Source organism: Desmodus rotundus, chromosome 5 (genome assembly GCF_022682495.2).
Source record: "Desmodus rotundus isolate HL8 chromosome 5, HLdesRot8A.1, whole genome shotgun sequence".
Lineage (NCBI taxonomy): Eukaryota > Metazoa > Chordata > Mammalia > Chiroptera > Phyllostomidae > Desmodus > Desmodus rotundus.
Window position 1 is genome coordinate 41,589,000 of NC_071391.1, and position 21,720 is coordinate 41,610,719.

Below are 21,720 nucleotides of genomic sequence, written 5' to 3' on the forward strand. Positions count from 1 at the left end.
GAGGGCAAGCTTGGCTCAGCCCTGTGAGCTCCGTACCCAGACCATCCCAGACCTGTGAAAACTGATTCAGGCTGTGGCCCCTCGATTGTACAATTATAGGAAGATCCAATTGTACAATTTTGGGAAATGCCTCTTGCTAATGGGGAAGGTTCCCTGAGAAATCCAGACATGCTCAGTGAGTCCAAGGCAGTAGCTGAGTAGGTGCTTCCTAGGCAGTCCCAAGAGATGCTGTAGCTGCCCCCTTCCCAAACTGTGTTGGGCTGCACACAAGGAGTAGTTTGCTCTAAATTGTGTCCATGTGTTGCCCATGTGGACTGGCCCCTGTGCTAATTCTCTTTGGTCCTGGTTTACCCATCTAACCACAAGGTCTTCATGTTCTCTTTTTCTGATTTCTGGAGGCTGGATGGGTTAATGCTTAAAAGAAAACAGATGGGGACTGAGAGATCAGTACTTAGCAGGGGCAGGGCTGGGCCAGGCCGGGCCAGGCTGGGCCAGGTCTGGCTGGGCTGGACTGGGCTGGGCTGAGGGGCACGTGGCTCGTGAGTTGGGTGGGGAACTCCCTTCTTTCCTCTTGGGCTCCTGGAGGGAGGCTGACTTTGGTCAGGAGAACAGATGTGGGAAGGGAGAGGTCAGTGGGGTTTTGGAGCCCATGTAAGCATAGGGTTTGGGCTATGCTGGTTGGGCTGGGTTTCCTTCGGTTCCCCAAGTCCTATTCCAGCCAGTGGAGGGGGCAAAGTCTAGGGCAGAGGTTGTAGGTTAGAGGTCTATGGGCCAGGTTCAGCCTGATGGTACATATCATGTGGTGCAAACAGTATTTTTATTTCATTTTAATTAGTCACCAATGTTTTTAAAACAGAAACTTATCTTTAAATCTGGATTTCCAGCTTCTTGTGAAAAATGGGACTATCTGGCAACAGGGGCCTACAGGCACAGTCAGCTAGAGTTGAGTAGCCGCTGCCTCCTTTAGACAAGACACGTTCAGTGTGCGGGGCAGCATACCCAAGCAGTGTCAACAGGCAGCCAGAAGGCCCCACACTGTGACGGTCAAAGAGACTGTTCAGAGCTCCTCAGGCCTTTGAGAAGGAGGCCAGGCTTGGCTCAGGGCAGGAATGGTTTCTGAGGGCTGGCAGAAAGAGGCAATTGTTTGCCTCCATTCTCTGCCTCAAGGCCATGAGTCATTGTTGCTCCCAACATCAGAGGCCAAGAGCCCTGCAGTCCAGGATAACACAGTCAAATGAGGCAAGTCTCTGCCTGTCACCCTTTCAGAAGACACAGGTACGTACTACAAGCTACAGACGGCATCACATCAGTGCTGTGGTGCAAGAATTAAGTGTCTTTTCAAACAGCATCAAGCAGACTTCAGGAAAGCATTAACTGTGCAACAGCATATTCAGTCTGGGGTTTGGAGCAGGGAACGCAAAGATCTCAAGCTCAGGCACCACCATGTCCAGAAAACACACCAATGGGAGCTGAGGCTCATATGTGTCTTATGACGTGAGCTCGGAATGGAATTTTCCACGAAGGGAGTATCTTATACTCCTTTCATTTTACCCTTGAAAGACTGAAAGAATGCAATCAAAGTTATGAGTACAAACTTATGGCTAAGTCCAGGAAGATCTTTAAATCCTAGAGGTGGCTAAAAAGAGCTATCATACACCAAAAGATACCTAGCCAGGACCTGTACTTTTACGGTAGAGGCAAACCACATGCCTATTACCAAACCCATAGCACACAGGAAAGAAGGCTTAGGATACATAATACAGGAAGAGTAACTGAGCTTAAGACTTTTGTTTCAAAAGTCTAAAATCCAGTCCAAGGAGGACAAGACAGACTCCCCCAGGTGGCACTGGGAACCAGAGTGACGGCTGGGCACAGAGACTCTGACCAGGGCTCAGAAGCAGCGCCGTAGAGAGGGTGTGGGGCAGTCCCGGAAGAGCAGTTAGGAAGGCTGCTCGGAGAAGTCAGGAGCCACAATGCAGCCATTCTCTGACCGCCAGTCAGCCAGTCACGTGGCTACTTGCCAGGCACTGCCTTCCCGAAACACCCACCTTCTGACAATGTTATGACCTGTTCCCTTCCACATCCAAACGTTCTTTTTGTCTTTTTTTTTTTTTTTACAACACCCCATCATCTTCCTCTCATCCCCACCCCAAAACCACACCCTGTGCAGCCTTAAAAATACAATCTAGTGGGTTGTCCTACGCTTCTATCACTCTTTGTGAAAAAGCTTTTCTGCTCTTTGAGATTTTTCTATCAGCCTATTTTCTTCCCTGGGTTTTCAAAAGAAAGATTCAAAACTCTTAAAAATAAATATAAAAACAAAGAAAGACAACTCCTCTTGCTACTCAGGGAATAGCAAGAGAAATGCCATGCAATTTAAACAGACAATCAAATGGAGTCAGGAATGTGTTAACTTACTAATCATCAACGAAAAAAATAAAAAACTAGTAACAGCCCCCAGCTGTAGGAACTAGTTTTTATAAAGCCATCTGCATACAAATATTGACTTTTAAAGAAATGTTTTTCACCAAACACAAACAAAGCTAACAGAAACCTAGGAACTAAGAGATTTATCTTAAGACCAAAGGTCAGATTCAAAGCCTGTGTTCATTACAAAACAATTTTATTTTTATGCTGATTACAGCAATGAGAAACTGTGAGAGCTTTGGGGGAAAGACTACAAGTGGTTATCTAATCAAACCCCCTCATTTGAAGAAATGGACTTTCATTCTTTAAATAATTGGTGAGCCCCTTTTACGAGCCAGCACTATACCAGGAGCTACAACACATACACACATAAGCTTCGGTCATGGTTTACTTTTCAAGATAACTGAAAATGCAAGAAGGATGCACGTTAAAAAGCATATTAATTAAATATATTGATAAATTTCATAAAATAAAATTTCTAATTACCTTCTCAACAGATTCTGAAAAGACTTTTTAAAAATTTTATTTATTCTTAGAGGGATGGAAAGGGAGCAGGAAAGAGAGGGAGAGAAACATCGATGTGCAAGAGACACATAGATGGATCAGTTGCCTCTCGCATGCCCCCGACTGGGGACCCTGCCAGCAACCCAGACCTGTGCCCTGACTGGGAATTGAATCAGTGACCTTTTGGTTCGCAGGCTGGCACTCAATCCACTGAGCCACAACTAGCCAGGACCTGAAAAGACTTTTGATAAAAATTCAGTATCCTTCCTAAAAATGGTAGCTCTTAACTTATAACAAGTTAAAACTGTTCAAGAGTAGAAGAGTCAATTAATTATACTTTCGTTCAAAAAAATATTGATAAGTGATAGTAAAGACAACCATACAGCAAATATAAAAATGGGCAAAACTCTATGATGTGAAGCATATAAAAATCTGAGGAATAATTGTATATCTGGTATGAATAGACCTTTACAAATTATATGTATACATAACGAGATGGACCAAAAGAAAATAAGAACAGATTTAACAGATTTATTTATTTGACTAGCAGTCAACTTTTTTTCATTTAAACATGTATGAAATTGTATTAAAATATTATTTATGTAATAACTTTCAGGAAAGAAGACTACACAGAGTGAGAGGGGGAAGAATGAGTGGAAAAGGGGCACCAAATAAGCTAACTGACTGATTTTCTAAAACCCCAGATGCCACCTGCAGTCAAGCTGCAGTTCACGTGATATTATGCTGGTGACATTGCCGGCAGAGAGCTCCTTCACTGAACCAGGCCTGGAGAAAGTGCTGCTTGGGAATCTGTCTAACCAGCCCAACAGGTTATTCATGCAGGCCAGCCCCCCCCACCCCACCCTTACAGCTTTCAATGTTCAGGCTGCTTTCACCTGCTGAATCAACACACTATACTGAGTGGCCAATCCTAGCGCCAGGACGGACAGGAAAGGAAGAGCTGTTACCCTGACACAGAAAGGGGCTTTAACACATGAGCTCTGATGGAACCCAAGGGCCTTCAGCCCCAGCTGCCCTTACCTGTTGAAGCATCTCTTCGGCAGCATTGAGTTTCACCTGGTGTCCTTCGAGACACACTTCCAGGTCCCGAATCTTCTCTCCTTGGGCTTCCACTTGGTCTGTGAGGACACTCACCTGACCGGGGAAATAAAGCAATGGTGAAGGAGCAGGACTGGCTCCCCAGGGGGCAGAGCCATGAAGCCACACACCACTGAAGGGCGGTAGGTGGGGGAAGTGTCCCGCATGAAGGAAATGCCAGTTGTTTTCTTACCTTGCCAGGGAGTCTCAGCCACTGCCTCAAATAACGTTGGTCACGTTTCCTTCTCTTGACACTCTCAAGAGAAAACACCCAGCAGCCGTGAGAGCTGCCTCTGGGCTGAACTCTTGCTCTTATTCCTCTTCTAGAGCTCACTCGGGCAGCCCCAACCTCAAGGCATATCTCGGCTGGCTTGCCAGGGCTTCTGCCACCCCACGTGGAGGAGCAATCCAAGCTGTGGGGAGACTAGCCAATGACCTCACCTCTCTCATAAGGGTGTGAGGCTGCTCACCTATCAGGGGAGTGTTCTGAAGCAATTAAGGAATGTGGGACGTAAAGGGCATGTACTAGCACTGACAAAACTTGGCTCCAGAAAGGTTTTTGTGCTTCACAGGCCAAAACGCGACTCTAAGTCATAAACATACACAAGCCACATTGCACACACAGTGGCGGGGGGGAAACATTGAGAATATTTATTGGAATTAATTTAGAAAAATACATTTTTAATAAATTATTTAAATTATACCCCAAATATACACTGAAAAAATTTTCATAGCCCACTCTATTAGCAAACTGCCCACTCTATTTCCTTTTCCTTTTTCTTTTTCTGAATTAAAGTTGCCTCAGAGCAGGAAGGTGAAGAAATTGAATGGGTGACCTCCCCAAAATAAAGAAATTAGTCTCTGATAAACTGGGATCCTTTAGACTCTTGGTTTTTCACCAGTGGCTCAGTTATTGCCATTTACATATATAATAGACTGTCATGAATTTTTTTTAAGATTTCACTTATTTATTTTTAGAGAGAGGGGAAGGGAGGGAGAAAGAGAGGGAGAGAAACATCAATGTGTGGTTGCCTCTCACACACCCCCTACTGGGGACCTGGCCTACAACCGGTTCCCTGACTGGGAATTGAACTACTGACCCTTTGGTTCGCAGGCCAACACTCAATCCACTGAACCACACCAGCCAGGGCATCTTGAATGATTTTTTAGGTCTATAAAGGAATAAGAGCTGGAGTATGAAAGAGTTAACGTGAATTCACTAGTGTTTAAATAAACTTTATGAATTATAAAGCTCCCCTTACAGAAGACCTAATCTAAATTAATATGGCTACATTAAGCTTTCCATTTGTATGTTCTCAACTGATGAATGAATTATTGAAACATATTCCTGGAGTGGAGGCATGGTGTGCTAACATTTTAATTATAATCCCAAAACGGGCACCTTCTGTCAACTGGGCCAACCTTAAACACAAACCTTTGTTTGTTTTTTAATTTTTATTGCCCAACACAATCAGCAGTCTGGCCTTTTCAATGACTAATGCTACTTTCAAAAGGGTAGGATTCCAGGAGGTGGCCTTTGATCCCTGGGTTCCAGAGTTTCTGTTTGGGAAGGATATGTTATGGTTAATCTTATTATAAGTATTAACACACATGGTCTGCATCACACCTTGGGCCTTGCGGCCATGCGCTCGTGGTACCCAGAGGAATAATATGTGGTCTGTAGCATCCTATAGCTTATAGCTCAGCTGCAGGTAAGACTCGAGATACACTGGGTTGCAGGGTCCTTAAGAACCTGAATACTCTCTCTAAGCATAATGAATGGAGAGATGTAGAAAACTGGGACAAGAAATAGAAAGATCCTAGAATGTGACCTTTATGTAATAAAAACAAATATTTTTTGAGCCCTTACTACATGCTAGGCATAATTTTAGACACTGGGAGAGATACAGAAGTGAAAAAAAAGAAAAAAGAAAAGCAAAGCCTTGCCTTAAGAACTTATATTCTAATGAAAATATAAATGATTTTGGTTTTATTTGTTTTTAGCTAATCCTGGACACAAAGTATTTTGTTCTGTGTGATTTCTCTTGTTCTTCTACAAGTAAACCCAGCAAAACATTCTGGGCCAAGGGCTTCAATTAATTCAGTCTGGCTGAGCTGCCGTGCGACTTACGCAAGAGGCCTTGCCACGCGGAGGGTTTGTCTCACTGACTCCACGGGGCTACTGCAAACAGGGTTGACCACTAAGAGCAACTCTGAAAGTCTGTCCAAAAGCTCCTGGCAGAACAGAAATCGCTAGGATCCACTTCTGACTTTTCCAATAAGCAGGTTCCCAATTGTGTTGGAATTATTTAAATAAGGATTATTCAAGAATTTGGAAGTTAAAAAAAAAAACCAAGAAACCAGTGAACATCAAAGAGACTTCTTATCAAATAGGACTTCTTTATTAAAATGTAATTCCCTACATAGGAATGTGTTATGTCAGCCATGAAGGCTTCTGCTTCAAACATTTGTAATTTCATAGTGTTTGTTGCAAAATTCTACACTGGACACTCTTTCATTAATCATGTCATTGGGATGGTGTTTCAAATTACACATATCTGTGCTCTAATGTGCTATATAACCCGGCCCCTGCTACCTCTCTGAAGGCAGTTCCCACCAGGCTGCCTTGCAAGTCACCAACTCCAGCCCCATGGCCCCTTCCTGTTCGTCGCTAGCTCAGGCTGGACCCACCACTTCGTCAGCCTGGCTTTTCCAGGCACCCAAGTGGCTCCCTCCCTAACTTCCTTCAGGTGCCACCTGTCAGGGGAGGTCTTCCCTAACTACACAATCCTTACCCTGTTCTACTTTTCTCCGTAGTATTTACCACCACCTGACACATTTTGCGTATTGGTTTACTGTGTGTATACCACACACACACACACATACACAAGTGGAAGTTGGAGAAGAGGGACTGACTTAGTCTGTCTTCTTCATTGCTGTATCCCCAGCACCTAAAACAAGTGTCCGCCAAGTTGTTAGCACTCAAGTATTTTTAATGAACAAAATCAATGATGTGGAGAAAAAAAAACAAATTAGGATGCAAAAATTATGTAACTGTATAATTGGTTTGAGCTAACTTATTTAAGATAGGGGTAGGACACCCTGGCCAGTGTGGCTTAGAGGACTGCGCACTGGCCTGTGAACCAAAGGGTTGTGGGTTCCATTTCCGACCAGGGCACATGCCTGGTCTCCAGTAGGGGATGCTCAAGAGGCAACCACACATTGACGTTTTTCTCCCTCCCTTTCTTCCTGCTGTTCCCTCTGTCTATAAATAAATAAATAAATAAATAAATAAATAAATAAATAAATAGTAAGAAACTAAAGATAGGGATAGAACAAGATAAAAAAGGTGGGGTAAAAAGGCCAAAAGGCCAAAACGTTAAACTCTTTTTGATTTTCCAAAGTTTCCAAAATAATTGTTTGTTACTCTGACATTCATACATTGAAGTAAACTGAATAAAAGAAATAAGGTAAAGTGAAAAAAACAAAAGCATACTATGGCTTCTTAACTGTAGTGTTAACTCCAGGGCTCTAGGCCAAAGCCCACAACCTGGGGAGGGTTCCAGAACCCTATCTGCCACCTCTTCCATTCACTACTAGTCTTGTCTGCTGCCCTTCAAGCTTTTTTAAAAACTAGGATTGGGATATTAATCTTGTTATTCTCCAAATCATCAATGCATACCAGACCTTGACGCTTAATTTACTCAGTTTGACAACTAACACAGCAAAGGGCTCTTGCCATAGCAATAGGCCTCTCGTAGGAATGCTCAACTTTATGGCCATGTTTTCAAAACTGAAAGTATTCCTTTGACTATCTTTCTCCATGAAACATTTCAGAGTTCCTCTCTTTGAAGTCAGAGAGTCATCAAAGGCTTATTATTTCATGTTACCAGCTCTAGGCCTCCATGTGCAAGTCTAGATCCACCTCCTGATCCTTTGGGCCTGATCCCATCGACATGCACCCTTAGGCCCATATCACTCATGGCTCTGTTTTATTAGTGACATGAGGACACAGCTTATCATCCTTGCAAGACTCCTGGGCTCCAAGAAGACAAGGCTCCATTAATCAGCCCGGCCACAGAGCTTCCAGTGTATAGAGATGGGTGCTTGGCAGTTCATGATAAATAAGTGAACACACTCAAAGCCCCCAAAGCCAAGCCCAGAGCTCAATTGTGCCCTCAGTTACTTTCTGCTTTATTTCAGGAAAAGCCTTTCTAAAAAAACACACTTTGAGAACAAGATAAATCCAACAGAGAAAATCCTTGTACGTCTCTCCCACTTAGGACAGCTACAGAGTTGGAAGTAATAGACGTGCTGATTCCCACCAAAAAGGACCCACCTGTAATATGAGGGACTCCTTATCTCCTTCTAGACGTGCCAAGCGTTCCTGGTATGTTTCATTACTAGCAGCACTGTGGTGATTTACCTGGGATTAAAGAGAAGGAAAACAAAACAGAATGTACTTAAAATGTGGGAAAAACATCTTACCAACTTCCAAATGAAATATACAATTTGTGTGGACAGTTTCACTGATTATATGTGCAAAACCACCCACCTAAACACGAAACCACAGGATTTCAAAACGACTACAAGGAGAACATGACCAGATGCTGTTGATAAGTGGTGCTTTGAAAGTTGGCAAAACCACCCGCTGGATGACCTCACCCTTGGCCAGGAAGGCCTCGGCGGAGCTGCAGACCCAGCGGTGCTTGACTTGACTGGATGTGTTGGGTCTGGTTTAGCTGGAGGCACAGCCTGCCAGAAGCACCAACAGCAATATGGTTCTGCTCTTTGAGGAGACCAGGGAGATGGTACTATTCACTGAGGAATTATGTGGGAACAACTCCTGCACAGATCTGCATATCTCTTAACTCTCACGCCAGGGTTCTTCAGAGCCAAGGCATACCTCACAGCATGGCGTCCATCCTGACCATCACAGTGAGCACAGAGGATAGGGGATGCCAACTTCAAGGTCCTTAATCTACTCACACGTTCCTTCCAGAAGTGGCCAAGCCCATGGCCTGATATGGTCTCTGGCAGCCAGGCTGGCACATTGTGTTTCTACAGAGCTAGAGCTGAGAGAAGCAAGCTAAGATGCGACATCTTGAGAAGAACCCAAATAACCCAGAGGGATCTCATAGGGCTAAGCAGAGAGAAAACACAGTAAATGGAAAGTAGCCGGAAACCATGGAAAACAGATGAAAGGGAGAAGATTTGAAATGGCCTTGGAGAGGCAGTCTTATAAGATGCCCTGAGCTAGAGACTGGAGCTGCAGCCAATTTCAGGGTGTGGCTGACCTGGTTGTAGGCAGGGAGGGTAGGTAGCTGCTAATGGAAGAGACTTGGCCCAACGCCACCAAACACTCCCTTCCTCTACGCTGAATGCAAGGCCGAAACCAGAGGCCCACCATAGGCCATCCAGGGGCTTGATAGTCTGAAAAAGCTGCTCTTACTGTTAGATGGGAAAGTGACCATCATATTACTCCAGAGGAATCAATGCCCAGTGTTCATGAGGAAGGTACCCTCTACCCCCAAAGAAAGTCATGATTGCAAAAGAAGGGGTCAGAGAGGAACCTGGGCACAGGGGACCCACGCTGGTTCCCTTCTCCTAAGCCCATTTCCCCACATTGCAACCTTCAAAATGGGCTTTCCAACACCCATTAAGAAAGGGAACCTCCTTGCTTCCCTTGTCCCACCCCTTCCCCAGTGCACTACCTAGGTGAGGGCAGGTGGCAGAGCCTGGCCTGGCCCTAGAACAGAAACAGAGACCACACATTCCGCATTGAAGGCAGAAGTCTCACTTGGGAGGAAGCACTGGCTGGTTGTTGAAGACACAGTGGGAGGGGAAGCCCAGGGGCCATTTCCCAGGGTGGCTGTGCCAGGCACAAGCTAGACAGGACCCAAGGCCACTGCCACACCACTGCCTTTTACCAGCCTCTCTGCAGTCTGCATCTTGTTCCTTGTCATAGAAGCTCTTTCACACCACAGACAAAGGGCCTTAACAGTCACAACTGGCTTCTTTGTGTTGATAGCAGTTGATTGTTGTTACATTAATCAATATTCCAGTCCTCACATGGTCAAATTCCCTGACTAGCATTTAAGGATATCATTATAACCTACACTTCCTCACAATCCTACAAGAAAAGAGAGAAGAAGAATTCTTAAGAGCAGGTTAAATGCTTCTGTCAAAGAACTCACAGGGTAGTGATTTTCAGGGGTGGGGAAAACGGACTGAGGTTTCTGTGCCCTCGTCTCGGTTGAACAATGAATGTCTCCGTGGAAAACCCTCCCTCCCTCGCATCACAACACTGAACCGGGGCAGGGCGTTTCTCATATGTATACTGTCAATGACTCAGAAACTCTAGTCAACATTGTTGAAGCTAAACCACCCTTTCCTCCATCAAAACTTTGCTCTCAAGAGGATGGGTAAAATCTCGAATGCAAGGAATCCAGCCTCGAAAACCCAGTTTGGTTGAAGGCAAATATAAAGCATAGCCCAGGACTATCAGATCAAGGTTTTCCCCAGGCCTTAAGAGTGATGTTGCTGAGAGTCCTCAGGAACAGACAGCACAGTGCCTCGACACGTACAGATCATGGGTGTGTTTCTAGAAACCCAAAACGCTATCGCCACTAGGACGAGGCAGGCCTAATGTACAGCTTCAGCAGTCAACAGTGTAAGGTGGGGCTATTTCCTAAGCCATCTGGAAAGGAGAGGCTTCAGGTTGCTATAGCAGCTGCACAGGGTATCCTCTGGTTGGGGGTCAGGGAGTTGACTGTGGTGGCGAACCAGCCTTGGTGATTAGGAGAGCAGTGAGAGGATTGGGGGTGGACTGTGTCATCCCAGGAAGGGTAGGACTGATCGACATAGTTCCAGCACGGGCAGAGCCTCCATGTAAAGGGCAGTTTGGGCTACGCAAGGACATGAGCCTAACTGGAACTGAGTCCAGCCCCCACCCTTCCCATGGGTGAGTGTAAAAGAAGTTTATTCTGAGTGAGTTCCTCCTGTACTGAGGCCTGGATGCTAGCAGACTCAAGAAATAAAGTGTGTTTCCATATCTTGGGAAGCGCTGCATTTTAATTAGAGATGAGATTATCAGAGGATGTCTAAGGCCCCCAAAAGAAGCCTTACCATTAGTTGCAGCGAAGCTCAGATGAGTCAATTTCTCCTTTGCTAAAGAAAGGGAATGGAGAAGACCAACACAGACAGCATGCTTCTGAGCCCTTCTTTAATGAAATCTATTGTCTGTCTGCCCAGAATAGGCTGGGATCATCACCTTGACTGGGACCACATGGCAGAAGTGAGGACTGTCATCTTTTCAGAGATAATCCTCATCTGCCAATCACCTGCTCCAAGCTTGGCTGGTTAGAATCCTTCCTTGGAATTCTTATACTTGGGATCAGAAAATGGCAGTGGTGGGGCTAGAAGGCCCTGAGGTTGTCAATGGCCACGCCTCTCCCCTGTGGAGGAAGCAGGTTTGCAGGAGTCCGCTAGGAAGCCAACATGCATAGAAACGAATGAAAGCCAAGAAAAGACAGAGGGTGGCTGCGTTCTCCTCCCTGGTTCCTGCTGTCTAAAGGCAGAGGTGTCCCCGCCCTCCCTGTTAGTTCCTTCTTGGCCTGTACTGGTTCAAACTGAGTTTCTGTTACTTGCAACCAAAAGTGCAGGTTAATGTATTTATCTCAAAGGGCAACTGATCAATCAACTGACTTCTATTTACTCCTTTGGAAACAGACTAACAAGAAAGAGTTCCTGCTATTGGGATATAGTAATAAATGATAAAAGAATTCTGACTACTGTTGCTTGTTTGCTTGATCTGGCAATTTTGAAGATGGCGTCAGTTCTGAGCCAACTATTGTTAAAATCGGGATAGTCATCAAGGGCTAACGGGGACCTACTTTGTGGCACAGGGCGTGTCTGTGTGGGATGCATGGGATAAAAGAAAGACGCCCAGTCTCCTTTGTGTGTGGAATGGATGGCCATCCACCACCTGTTGGCCTCTATTCTTACTTCCTGTGTAGAACAAGACAGGGAAATGACGGGGTCAGACAGGGAATGGTACAAGATTCAACAGGCCCATGGGCATCAGTGGTGGGGAAGGTTGGGGTTAAGTCTTCTCTGCACAACAAGAGCAGAAAGAAATGCTCTACCCATGTGTGATCTCAGGTAGGTCACCCCAATTCAGATGCCCCATCCTTTAAATAGAGAAAATTTTACCTCACAGAGCGACAGAGAGGGTCCTTTAGCTCACTAGACGTGGGAATAACAGTGCAGAATGCTCTCTGTAGCAGGATACTCTAATGTTTCCTCTGCGTAATATAAACAGTTTCTGAGTGACAGTGGACATACGGAAATCATCTAAATGTCTTTGTTTAAGCCCAAAGACCAAAGGAGCATTAGAAGCAGTTCATCCCTTGTGCTGACAGTTTTAATTAACTCTTTCTGTGCAAGAAGAGGCGGCATTTCTGATGGAGACGCCTGTGAAGTAACTGCAAAGATCTGCACAAACAACCCAAAGGAAAACCTCCCAAAGTAGCTCTGGCTGGAAAGAACAAAATGCGGCCTCAGGGACAACGTCCGGCCCACGGGCAGCTAAGAGCACGGGGACTGCCTGCGGTGCGGACAGCGGGGACGTGTTCGCTTCTCCACTGTCCCTGAAAAGATGCCTGTGTTTTGAGTCATATCTATGTGGCCACAATTTCCCCTTTATAAGCATTTTACTACATACTGTAACTACTACACAGGCTTATAACGAGCCACATTGAGGGTATCAATAGCTAGTAATGAACAATCATAAAACTTGCATTATTATTTGTTACAATCCAGAAGTCGGGTCAAACTTAGGTGAAACATGAGCTTTCCAGCCGAGTCACCCCCTGCAGCCTCCTCAGAGCCATCCCCTCTGCCTCTCGTGGCTAGTCAGATTCCAGGGTGCTTGCTCACTCCTGGCTGGCCCCTCCATGGAGCGTGGCCAAGGGAGAGCCATGTTAGGTCTCTGCAGAGTTCTGGATGGCATGTGTGCTTGCTGCCATGGCGGGGGGCCATGCAGAATCCCCAGGTGCAGGACCTGCCTCTGCCAGGAAAGCGTGACCTCTGTGTGTGCTCTGGTATACTTGGGGGGTGGGGGTGAGGGCATCCTGCAGCATTCCCTGCTTGCATGTTCCAGAAGACCTGCAGGCAGCATTGCACTTGGCTGAACGTGGGGAAAGAGCTGGTTCAAGAAGTCAAGTGGGGCAGACCAGGGGTCACATGAGGGTGTCCTTTGGTATGCAAGCATGGAGTGTGGGAAAACCCTCAGGCAGCCAGCTCCCCAGTGTGACAGCTCTAACCATCGTTATTCATTATTTGGAGCCACAGCTGCACGCCTGCCTTGGGGTCCTCAAAAACACAGCTGCCTCTTTTCTCTGGTCCCAAAGGCTGCAGCCTCCACCAGATAAAGAGTCACTTCCTTCAGTGCTCTAATAAGATGTAGATTCCAGCTCTGTCAGGATCCTGGCCACAGGTTATATGTTGTCCCAGCCACTCAGCTCATTTTATATGATGGCTCCTTGCCTGAAAATACCCTGAGATTTGAACACAGCACACTGGCTAGGCCTTGGCCCTAGATAAGTCTTGGGATGGTTCTCCCTTCTTTAGACACTAAAAACATAGATGTTTTTAGCTGAACAAGAAAACAATGACAACAAAAGTGTGTAATATTTCAGGCTCCCTGCTCAAATGGATCTTATCCAATCCAGAAAACCAGTTTCATGTGAGCCATGACTGCTGGACACAGGCAACATGTCAAGGTCACTACAGTTACACACCAAGTTCAGAAGCATCATTCCCATGCCAAGCATTTTTGGAAACTTGAAAAATGTAACACTTTGAAACTAAGGTGACCACAAAGATAAAGACTGAAAATAAGTGGATCATAGCAGCTACAGTCAGTCCCCATTACATGGCTCAGGTAACCAAACCCATCACGAAGGGAATCAAGCGGTGTGAGTGTAGGCAGGTGCTTGTAAATAGGAAAACCTCCCCTAGGTTCTCTGGTTAAGGATTTAAGGGCTACCTAGCAGTTATTATAAAACCAGTTCCCAGAACCAGTTCCACTTTTTCTAGGAAAGGAATAGTCAAGCCAATCTACTATCTTTGACCCAGTTAAAAAAGTTTCTTCCAAATGTAGTGTGAGTGACATGCAATCAGACCGTTAGCTACCAGGAGTCCGACAAGATGCGTCCCATCCTGACCCTGACCTTCTTATGCCCTCCGCCTCTTGGTGTCAGTGATATGTAAGAGGATACAAAGTGTTGCTGGTGGGATCATCAGTGTCAAATGACCTGAATGCCCACCTTCATGGGAGAGCAAAGCAAAGTTCATAAAGCAAATTAGCTTGGTTGACCCACGTTCACACAACTGTGCTTTATTCGTTTATGTTTTCAATGACTCAAATATTCCTGAACACATGCAAGGTGGCCCACTCAGTGCTAAACAAACACTTCCATCCCTGCCATCAGAAAGCTTTGTAGTCTTACAAGGAGGTGTGAGAAGTACTGCCGCAGAGTTGTACATAAGCCAGCAGCAGAGGCATAGGGATGGATGAATCCATTATAACTTCAAAGGACAGGAGAGGCTTTATAGTGGAGTCACCACTTGAACGATTAAGTCTTAAAAGCTAAGGAGTAACTTTCCCAGGGGAATGGGAGAAGAGCATCTTTGGAGTCTTCCCAATACAGATAGGCTCTCCATGAAGCTACGACAGGCACTACCCTTCGGACATTCCGGTTTCCAGAACTCGCAGAGAACAAAGGACAACCTGAGGGCAGTCTGTCTCTAATTCTCCGACCGAGCAGTGGCTGTGATGCACATGAAGGCTCCTAACTGACCATCCTGGGGGGATTTGGAGTGAGAGAAATGCATTCGATTTACCAAGATCTTTGTCCAAGATTACAGCCTTGGATAAGCTTAGTTCCTGCTGAAGTTTCTTAATCAGGTCCTTAAACTGCCTGGACCTTCTATCTGAAGAGCCAATGATCAAATAGGCGTGAGAGAAAGATCCATAGGTGGGAATATGGGATTGGGTGAGGGCCACAGTGGGAAGCTGGCACAAGATGCCATTAACTCTACAAGATCCCTAAATGGAAATGAATCCAGGGGAAATAGATGGGAAAGGTTGCTTGGGAACTAGAGGCAGTAAGAACAACACTGTAGAAGGTATCTGAAAGATGTCTTTAGGGACAAAGCCAGCATGCTGTGGGCTTGGGAAGGACCAGGGGATGGTGATTGTTTAACCTGCTCTTTCAAGATTCCTGACAGTAGAAGGAATGTAGGTCATTAAGTCAGCATGGAAAAGCATGCACAAGGGTCAGAGATAGTTTTGATTTGTTTCTTCCCTAAGAATTGAGAAGCAGCATTTTCTGCCAAGGGCAAGGGACAGGTGGGCTGGGACAAGTTGAAGGAAGAAAAAAATCAGAGGAACAAGGGGAGGTGGAACAGGATTGGGTCAGGAGGACAGGACAGTGGGGTAGCCTTGGCCGAGAGGAGGGACTCTTGGCCCACGAAAGAGAAGAGAAGAAGGTTGAAAAACAGTGGTTGTGAACGTAGTTTCATTTTGTGGTGATGGAAAGGGAAGATGAGAGACTCGTCAAAGTGTGGCTATTTTTTTCCATCAAGTAGGTGTTGACATCAGTTGAGAGGGGAGTACAGAGTGGGGGACAAATGGGATGGGGAAGGGAAGAATGTGGGAAGAGTCAAGGTAGCCAGGTGCTGTTGCCAGAACTGCCCACAGCTGCGTGGATTTGGAGTATCTACCAGCTACTCGGCAAGTGACTCTGGTGTGATGCCACTTTGTTAAATCCTGCTGGGAAAGAAGCCTGGGGGCCTCTCCAAGGAGCTGACTGACAGGAGCCACGGGCGCTAGAGGTCAGAGATGGCAGAATTCTAGCTCCTAAACTATACCGGGGAATAGGAGAGGTGAGCGTGTTGGGTGCATTGGCTAAAAATGGGAGGTACCTATAGGAAATTGCAGACGTCTAGAACCCTCGAGGAGCCATACCCACTGCATTCTCCTCGTGGTCTTGAAAAACCTCTCAAGGTTGGGCACATGGCTCTGGAGTAACCAGAGGTTGTCAGCTATGGTCAAGGTCCTCATCACCTTAAGTAACACTTACGAAGGACCTTCTCTAAGCACTTTACATATATTGCATTATTTATCCAAATTTTAAAGTCAAGGAAATTGAAACTCAGAGAGGTCAAAGCAATTGTTCGAGGTCACACAGACCTGAGATATGGACTCAAGGAGTCTGATCCAGCACCGGTGCTCTTAGCCAGTAGGAGCAGCTTTCACAGAAGCTGCCACCTGCTTCTCCAGCTTTCACAGCAGTCAGACTTGAGTACAAGGCCAGGCAGTGTCTAGGGTGCCTGGGTGTCTATTTGTCTTTGCCGCCCCCTGGCCCAAGTGGCCAGGCTACTGGATCAACCATTTGAGCACCAGATGATACAAAATGAACTCTCACAGGAGCCACTTGAGTTCATTCCACATTCTATTGCAGAGCCCAAGCCAGCTGTATGGAGGATCCATGGGTGATTCCACTTTCTTTGTGACTTTGGCTTAAAGACTGAGAGTGCTAGAAGCCAGCAACAGTGTGAAGATGCTGACAGTGTTGGGATTTCTATCCTGGGAAAATGAGCCTGCCTGGAGCTCCTTTTAGAGGCTCTGTCACGACTATTTGGTAGGTTGGAGCCACTCATCTCACAGCAGGGCAGGTGTGAGCTGTCTGGGAGTCCGGAATCGAGCACCTAAGGGGCAGATGACCCTTTGGACACTTGTGGCAGGAGATTACATGGTCCCTGGGCTCTGTCTGTTGGGGAAGGAGCTGGAGACCCAGCTCTGGTCAGCTTTCATTCAGCAGCCACAGCCAAGCTGGCCAGACCCAACAGCCACTGGGGCCTCTCGTTCCTCACAGTGGGCCAGGTCGCAGCTGCTTTTCATAGGTCCTTAGGATGCTTTGGTTTGACACCTTTACCTGAACTGTGTGAAAAAGGGCTGAGAACTGAAGGAATGAATGGCCTAAGATACACAGCTAGGAGAGAACCAAACTGGTCCTATCTGTTCCTCTTTCAATTTGCCCTGCCTGGTAATAGGCAATAAGGGTTAACTTTTACTGGATATCTCTGGTATTCATGGCACTATGCTAAACATTTTACATACATTATCCCACCTGAGCCTCACAAAACCTGTATGTGACAGGCACTTATCTTCCTTATTTTATAGATGAAGCAATCCAGGCTTCTGAGGTAATCTATCTAAGATCGCATAGCTGATAAGTGTGCCAAAACCAAGATTCCATCCAGGCCTTACTTAAAACAGCACATTCTTAACGCTAATAGCACACAGCATCCACCCCGCCCCCCAAGGCCACTAAACAGTGTTTCTTTTCTGAGCAAAGGCTTCCCCTCTAGGCTCAGTGCCTCCCTGACCTCAGGCGTCTCCCTCATTGCCCAAAATTCAAAGACCCTGTCTTGCTCCGAGGCATTGGCCTCCTGAACTGGTCAAAGGGCAAAGGCCCCTAGACTGTGCACCAGGTCACACATCATACAGCCTCCCCTTCTTCTACAACCATCCCCTCTGCCTGGGAAAATGAGGGCTAAGAGAAACCTGTTCTCCAAGCCACCTTGGCTTGAGGACGGGTGGGTGAGCTGGGCAGACAGGAAGTACTATGGACCTGCCCTCATGGGAAGAGTCCACTATGGGGATGAGGTCAGCAAGGGACCGATGGGAAAGGAGGGCCTTTGTGGAGTCAGATGAAGTGGGTGGGAATTAAAGCTCAGAAAAGGGAGGGCGTATACTTGGGAGCTCATCAAAGTAGATATAAATGATGAAACTAAAAAGGTAAGTTAAGGCTGGGTTGTAAAAATCTCAAAGGCCAAGCCAACAGCAGAGCCTGGGCTTTCTCTTCCAGATGAAGGGCAAGTGCTGGGGGCTTCTGTTCAGGGTCACGGGATTAAAAAGCATTTTTGTCTAAAGAGGGGTTTTAAAAAGGATTTGGCAATAGGGTTTAAGGTAGAGAGAAGGAAAGATACTCTGATTATATTGCCTATGATATACATCCAATACTTCGTGCTTTGGTGTTTTGAATGCTACTTAAAATTCTAAAAGTAGAAGAAAAACAACTTTTGTGATGAGTTGTCCTGGTGCTGGGAGTAAGGGGGGAGTCTGAAGTCCCCTCATCATCACGCAGAGCTTCCCTCAGCAGACTTCCACTGTCCGCGGGAGCCGGGGCTCCCAGCCTGGGTCTCAGGACAGCAAAGGCCTTCTTACGTCACGTCACATTCAGAATCAGTACCTCCACAGACAGAACTTCTCCTCAAGGGGCATTATTACATCTGCCCCAGTGGTTGGGACATGGCACCCACTATCCCAGGCAAATCACAGCTGGAAGGCCTCCTGGTTTCAAAGCCTCATTTTGGATATAGGAAAATAAAGACTGCGTGACGGGAAGTGTACTTCTTATCTGCACCCCCCACCACACCCACTACCTTCCCCTAATGAGGCTTTTTGAATGCTTAAGACAATGGATGCAAACCTTTGCCAAAATGTCTGGTCTCTTCAGCATGCTCTCTGGTGGCTGCAATGCCCCCATCCCAAAGCTGAGCAGGGACTGAGCACAGACAGGATTTCTGCTGGGTCCTAAACCAATAATTTTCTACATATTTGGCAGAAGAGATGAGGAAAAAGAACCAAACGGGGAGACAGAGAACAGGGTTCAAGATCAGGCTGCACCACTAATAGCTGCAAACACTAATAACCATGAGGTTCTTAGTCTCTCTTGGGCTTGGTTAAATGAGGGGTTTGTGCTAGTTGATCCCGACAAGCCCTCAAGCTCTTTAATTCTGTTCAGCTGCCTCACTTTTCGCAATACCACTTACCATACACCACATCATAGTTAGAGTCATTTTCTTAAAATACAAATTGGTCCCCCCCAGCGTATCACATGTCAACAAGTCCCCCACCAGACACACCAGCTCAGCCACAGCCCTCGCTGCAGCCTTCGCTGTCCTGTGGGAGCTGGCATCCGCCTGCCTCTCCCCATGGTCACTGAGCTCAGCCACTCTGGCTTTTTCTCACCCTCGAAACTCGTCTGACTCCCTCTTGCTTTCTGACTTTTGCACATACTACCCTCTCTGCCTGGAATGTTCTTCATCCTGTTTTTCACCTGACTCACTCCTCCTTGTCTTCCAGGTTTCAATGAAGTGTTACTCCCTTAAAGAGAACTCCCTGAAGGCTGCTGCTCAGTCTGCAATAGCCCTCCTGGGCCTTCTGCTTTTTCTCACTGCACTTATCAATTAGTAATCCGGGGTCTACTCACACGGGGACTACTTAACCGCCAACTCCCGCACTAGAGGAAGGTCCGCAAGAGCAGAGACTGGCTCTCCTTTGCTCACTGGACTCCCAGGACCCAGAACTCAATAAATATTTGCTGAATGTGCAATGCAGAGGGTGCACACAAAAGCCAACAGGCCCCGTGTTTGGGTGTCGGGGTCGGGGCCCTTTGGACTGGATACTTCCTGTCCCTCCTGTTTCTCCCCAGTTGCAATGTCAGATCTCTTATCTGTCAGCTGCTTTTGCCCTTCCTGCCCCTGCAAAACCTCCAGCCTCAGTGTGAAAATAAATGGATACCCCTCTTAGCCAGTTTTAAGAGGGTCACAAACAAGGTAAGAGCCTGAGTTCTGGTAGTACAGATGCCGCCCCACTGCCCAGCACTCATTCGTTCCTCGCTCACACCACACACTCACACACTTGTCCCCTCGAGAAAGGGCAAGAGCAACTTGCAACCCAAACTCTGGAGCCTCAGAGCATTCAGAAGAGAGCTCCCCAGAGAGCCTGCCTCCGGAAACACAGGAGCTCTTTCCACTGACAGCTCGCTCCTCTCTGCGCTGGATAACATCAGAGCTGAGAATAAGCTCAACAGCTTCTGAATTCAGTGCACCGAAGTGTCAAAGGCAGCAGTTTCCAGTTGGCGTTCTCAGGCCGAAATGCAGAGGACACCTTTTGCTGGGCACGGTGTTTGGAACCTCCAGCGGTTTAAGTGCCAAAGTTAAAGCAACTAACTTTCCTCACTCCATTCTGGCCTTCCCGGACAGAGGCTCATTCACCAGAATGTCAGAGGAGAAACAAAGACAGCTAGCTGTTTCTCCCCTGGTGTCTATAATTAGATTCTCATGAAGAACTTGGCCACACAGGGCTTTGCAGGACAAATACCTCCCCCCTCGACACCCTCCCCCTCCAAGGGTCTCTCAGTCACTCATCTCCACGGAGACCCAGACAAAGCAGCCATTCACTTACCCTCTTCAGCCACGCAAAATGCTTGTAAACATCAATGTCCCCATCCATGCTGGGCACCCATGTCAGCAGTTAGATTCCTTGGTTGAAAAACCCTTTTTCTGGCCGGAGACCAAGTTATCTTCTCTTCCTTGTCTCTGCCCCTCCCCCTCAGGAACGTGAGTTGCCCCAGTTCCCTGGCCTTCGTCCTCCAGCCTTTCCCTAAACAGTTTTAGATACGCAAGGGCTCAGCCCAGACTGTGCAGCTCTGGTATCCTCCCCCACCGCCCCCACGGACACATGCGGGCACCAGCGCTGAGATGCAGAGCCTGCGGAGCTATCCAACCTAACACAAAGGTAGGGGGAAAAGAGAGACTTGGACAGAAGTTGTAAACACACACACACACACACACACACACACACGAACATTCTTTTGGTGATAATACCAGAGCCTGCCAGAGGGAAACAGTCCCGAAGAAAATTCCTCGTCTGGCTCCCCCTTTCTGGAGTGGCTGGAACTCATTACGGACAGACCCCGATTTCCTGTCTCTGCTGCACTCTGCATTTACCCACAGGCTCCCAGCTGCTCTCAGTTTATTTGGGACTGGGGAGAAGACTAAAAATAAGCGCTGCTCTTGGAGGAGCTGCTGGTTCCCACACACAGGCTGACCCCCACCCCTGAGCCCACGCCTACCCCTTGTCCTGGCTGTGCCCTGAGGGGAGCCTATCATTTCCAAAAAAGAACAGATTCAGAACCGGCTCTGCTCTGGGTTCCTCTCCCTGCTGGGTGTCTGCTGTCCTTGGCGCTGGTGGCACTAGCCACAAGAGACCAACTGCTACAACCTCAGAGCCCTGTGCCACTTGGGGGAGTCTGGCTTCCGGCAGCTGCCAGCCACCAGCGCCAGGCTCCCTGGGGCCAAATTCTGAACCAGGTTTTGGGGGGTGGGGTGGGGCATCTTCTGTCAAATCCCAGACCTGCCTCACTGGTTGTCCACCACTCCAGACTCGCCTCACAAACAAGGGAGGAAGGAAGGTAAGGCTGATGCCTGTGCAGCCCATGAGGCGGGGAGAGGTCTGGGTAGGAGCCTGAGGAAGGCAGTAGCTGGCAGACAGGGCGCTTCGTCTGTTTTCCTACTGGCAGGTCACATGCTGGCTTTCCAGGGGCCTCTCCAGCACTCCCCACGTGCTGCCCCCACCACCTCCCCCTGCCATCTTCTTTGAGAGCTCCCTTTAAACAGCTTTTCTCCCTTGCCCAACCCTTGACACGCAACCTTTGGCTATGACTGATTATAAAAGCCATCTTTGATGTGGGTGCAGTGGGAACTGTGGTTACATGAAAGGGCTCCGAGCTCTGCTGTGTAAATGACTTGCAGACACATCTTGTGACTGCA

General features: G+C 47.1%; 1 protein-coding gene across 7 annotated transcripts in view; it reads right to left on the reverse strand.

Moving 5' to 3' along the window:
* The window catches only part of PPFIBP2 (PPFIA binding protein 2), a 130,347-nt gene that overhangs the window by 52,491 nt on the left and 56,136 nt on the right, over nt 1–21,720 (reverse strand). For 5 of the 7 annotated variants that reach the window (XM_045194000.3, XM_024559086.4, XM_045194004.3 and 2 more), the window contains 2 exons: nt 8,369–8,455; nt 3,973–4,086 (listed from right to left, as the gene is read on the reverse strand). In XM_045194000.3, coding sequence (XP_045049935.1) covers nt 3,973–4,086; nt 8,369–8,455 — 201 coding nt within the window. Of the gene's footprint in view, nt 1–3,972; nt 4,087–4,222; nt 4,423–8,368; nt 8,456–20,353; nt 20,637–21,720 lie in introns of those variants that run through there. The other 2 variants (XM_024559087.4, XM_024559090.4) reach the window with 2 other exon arrangements.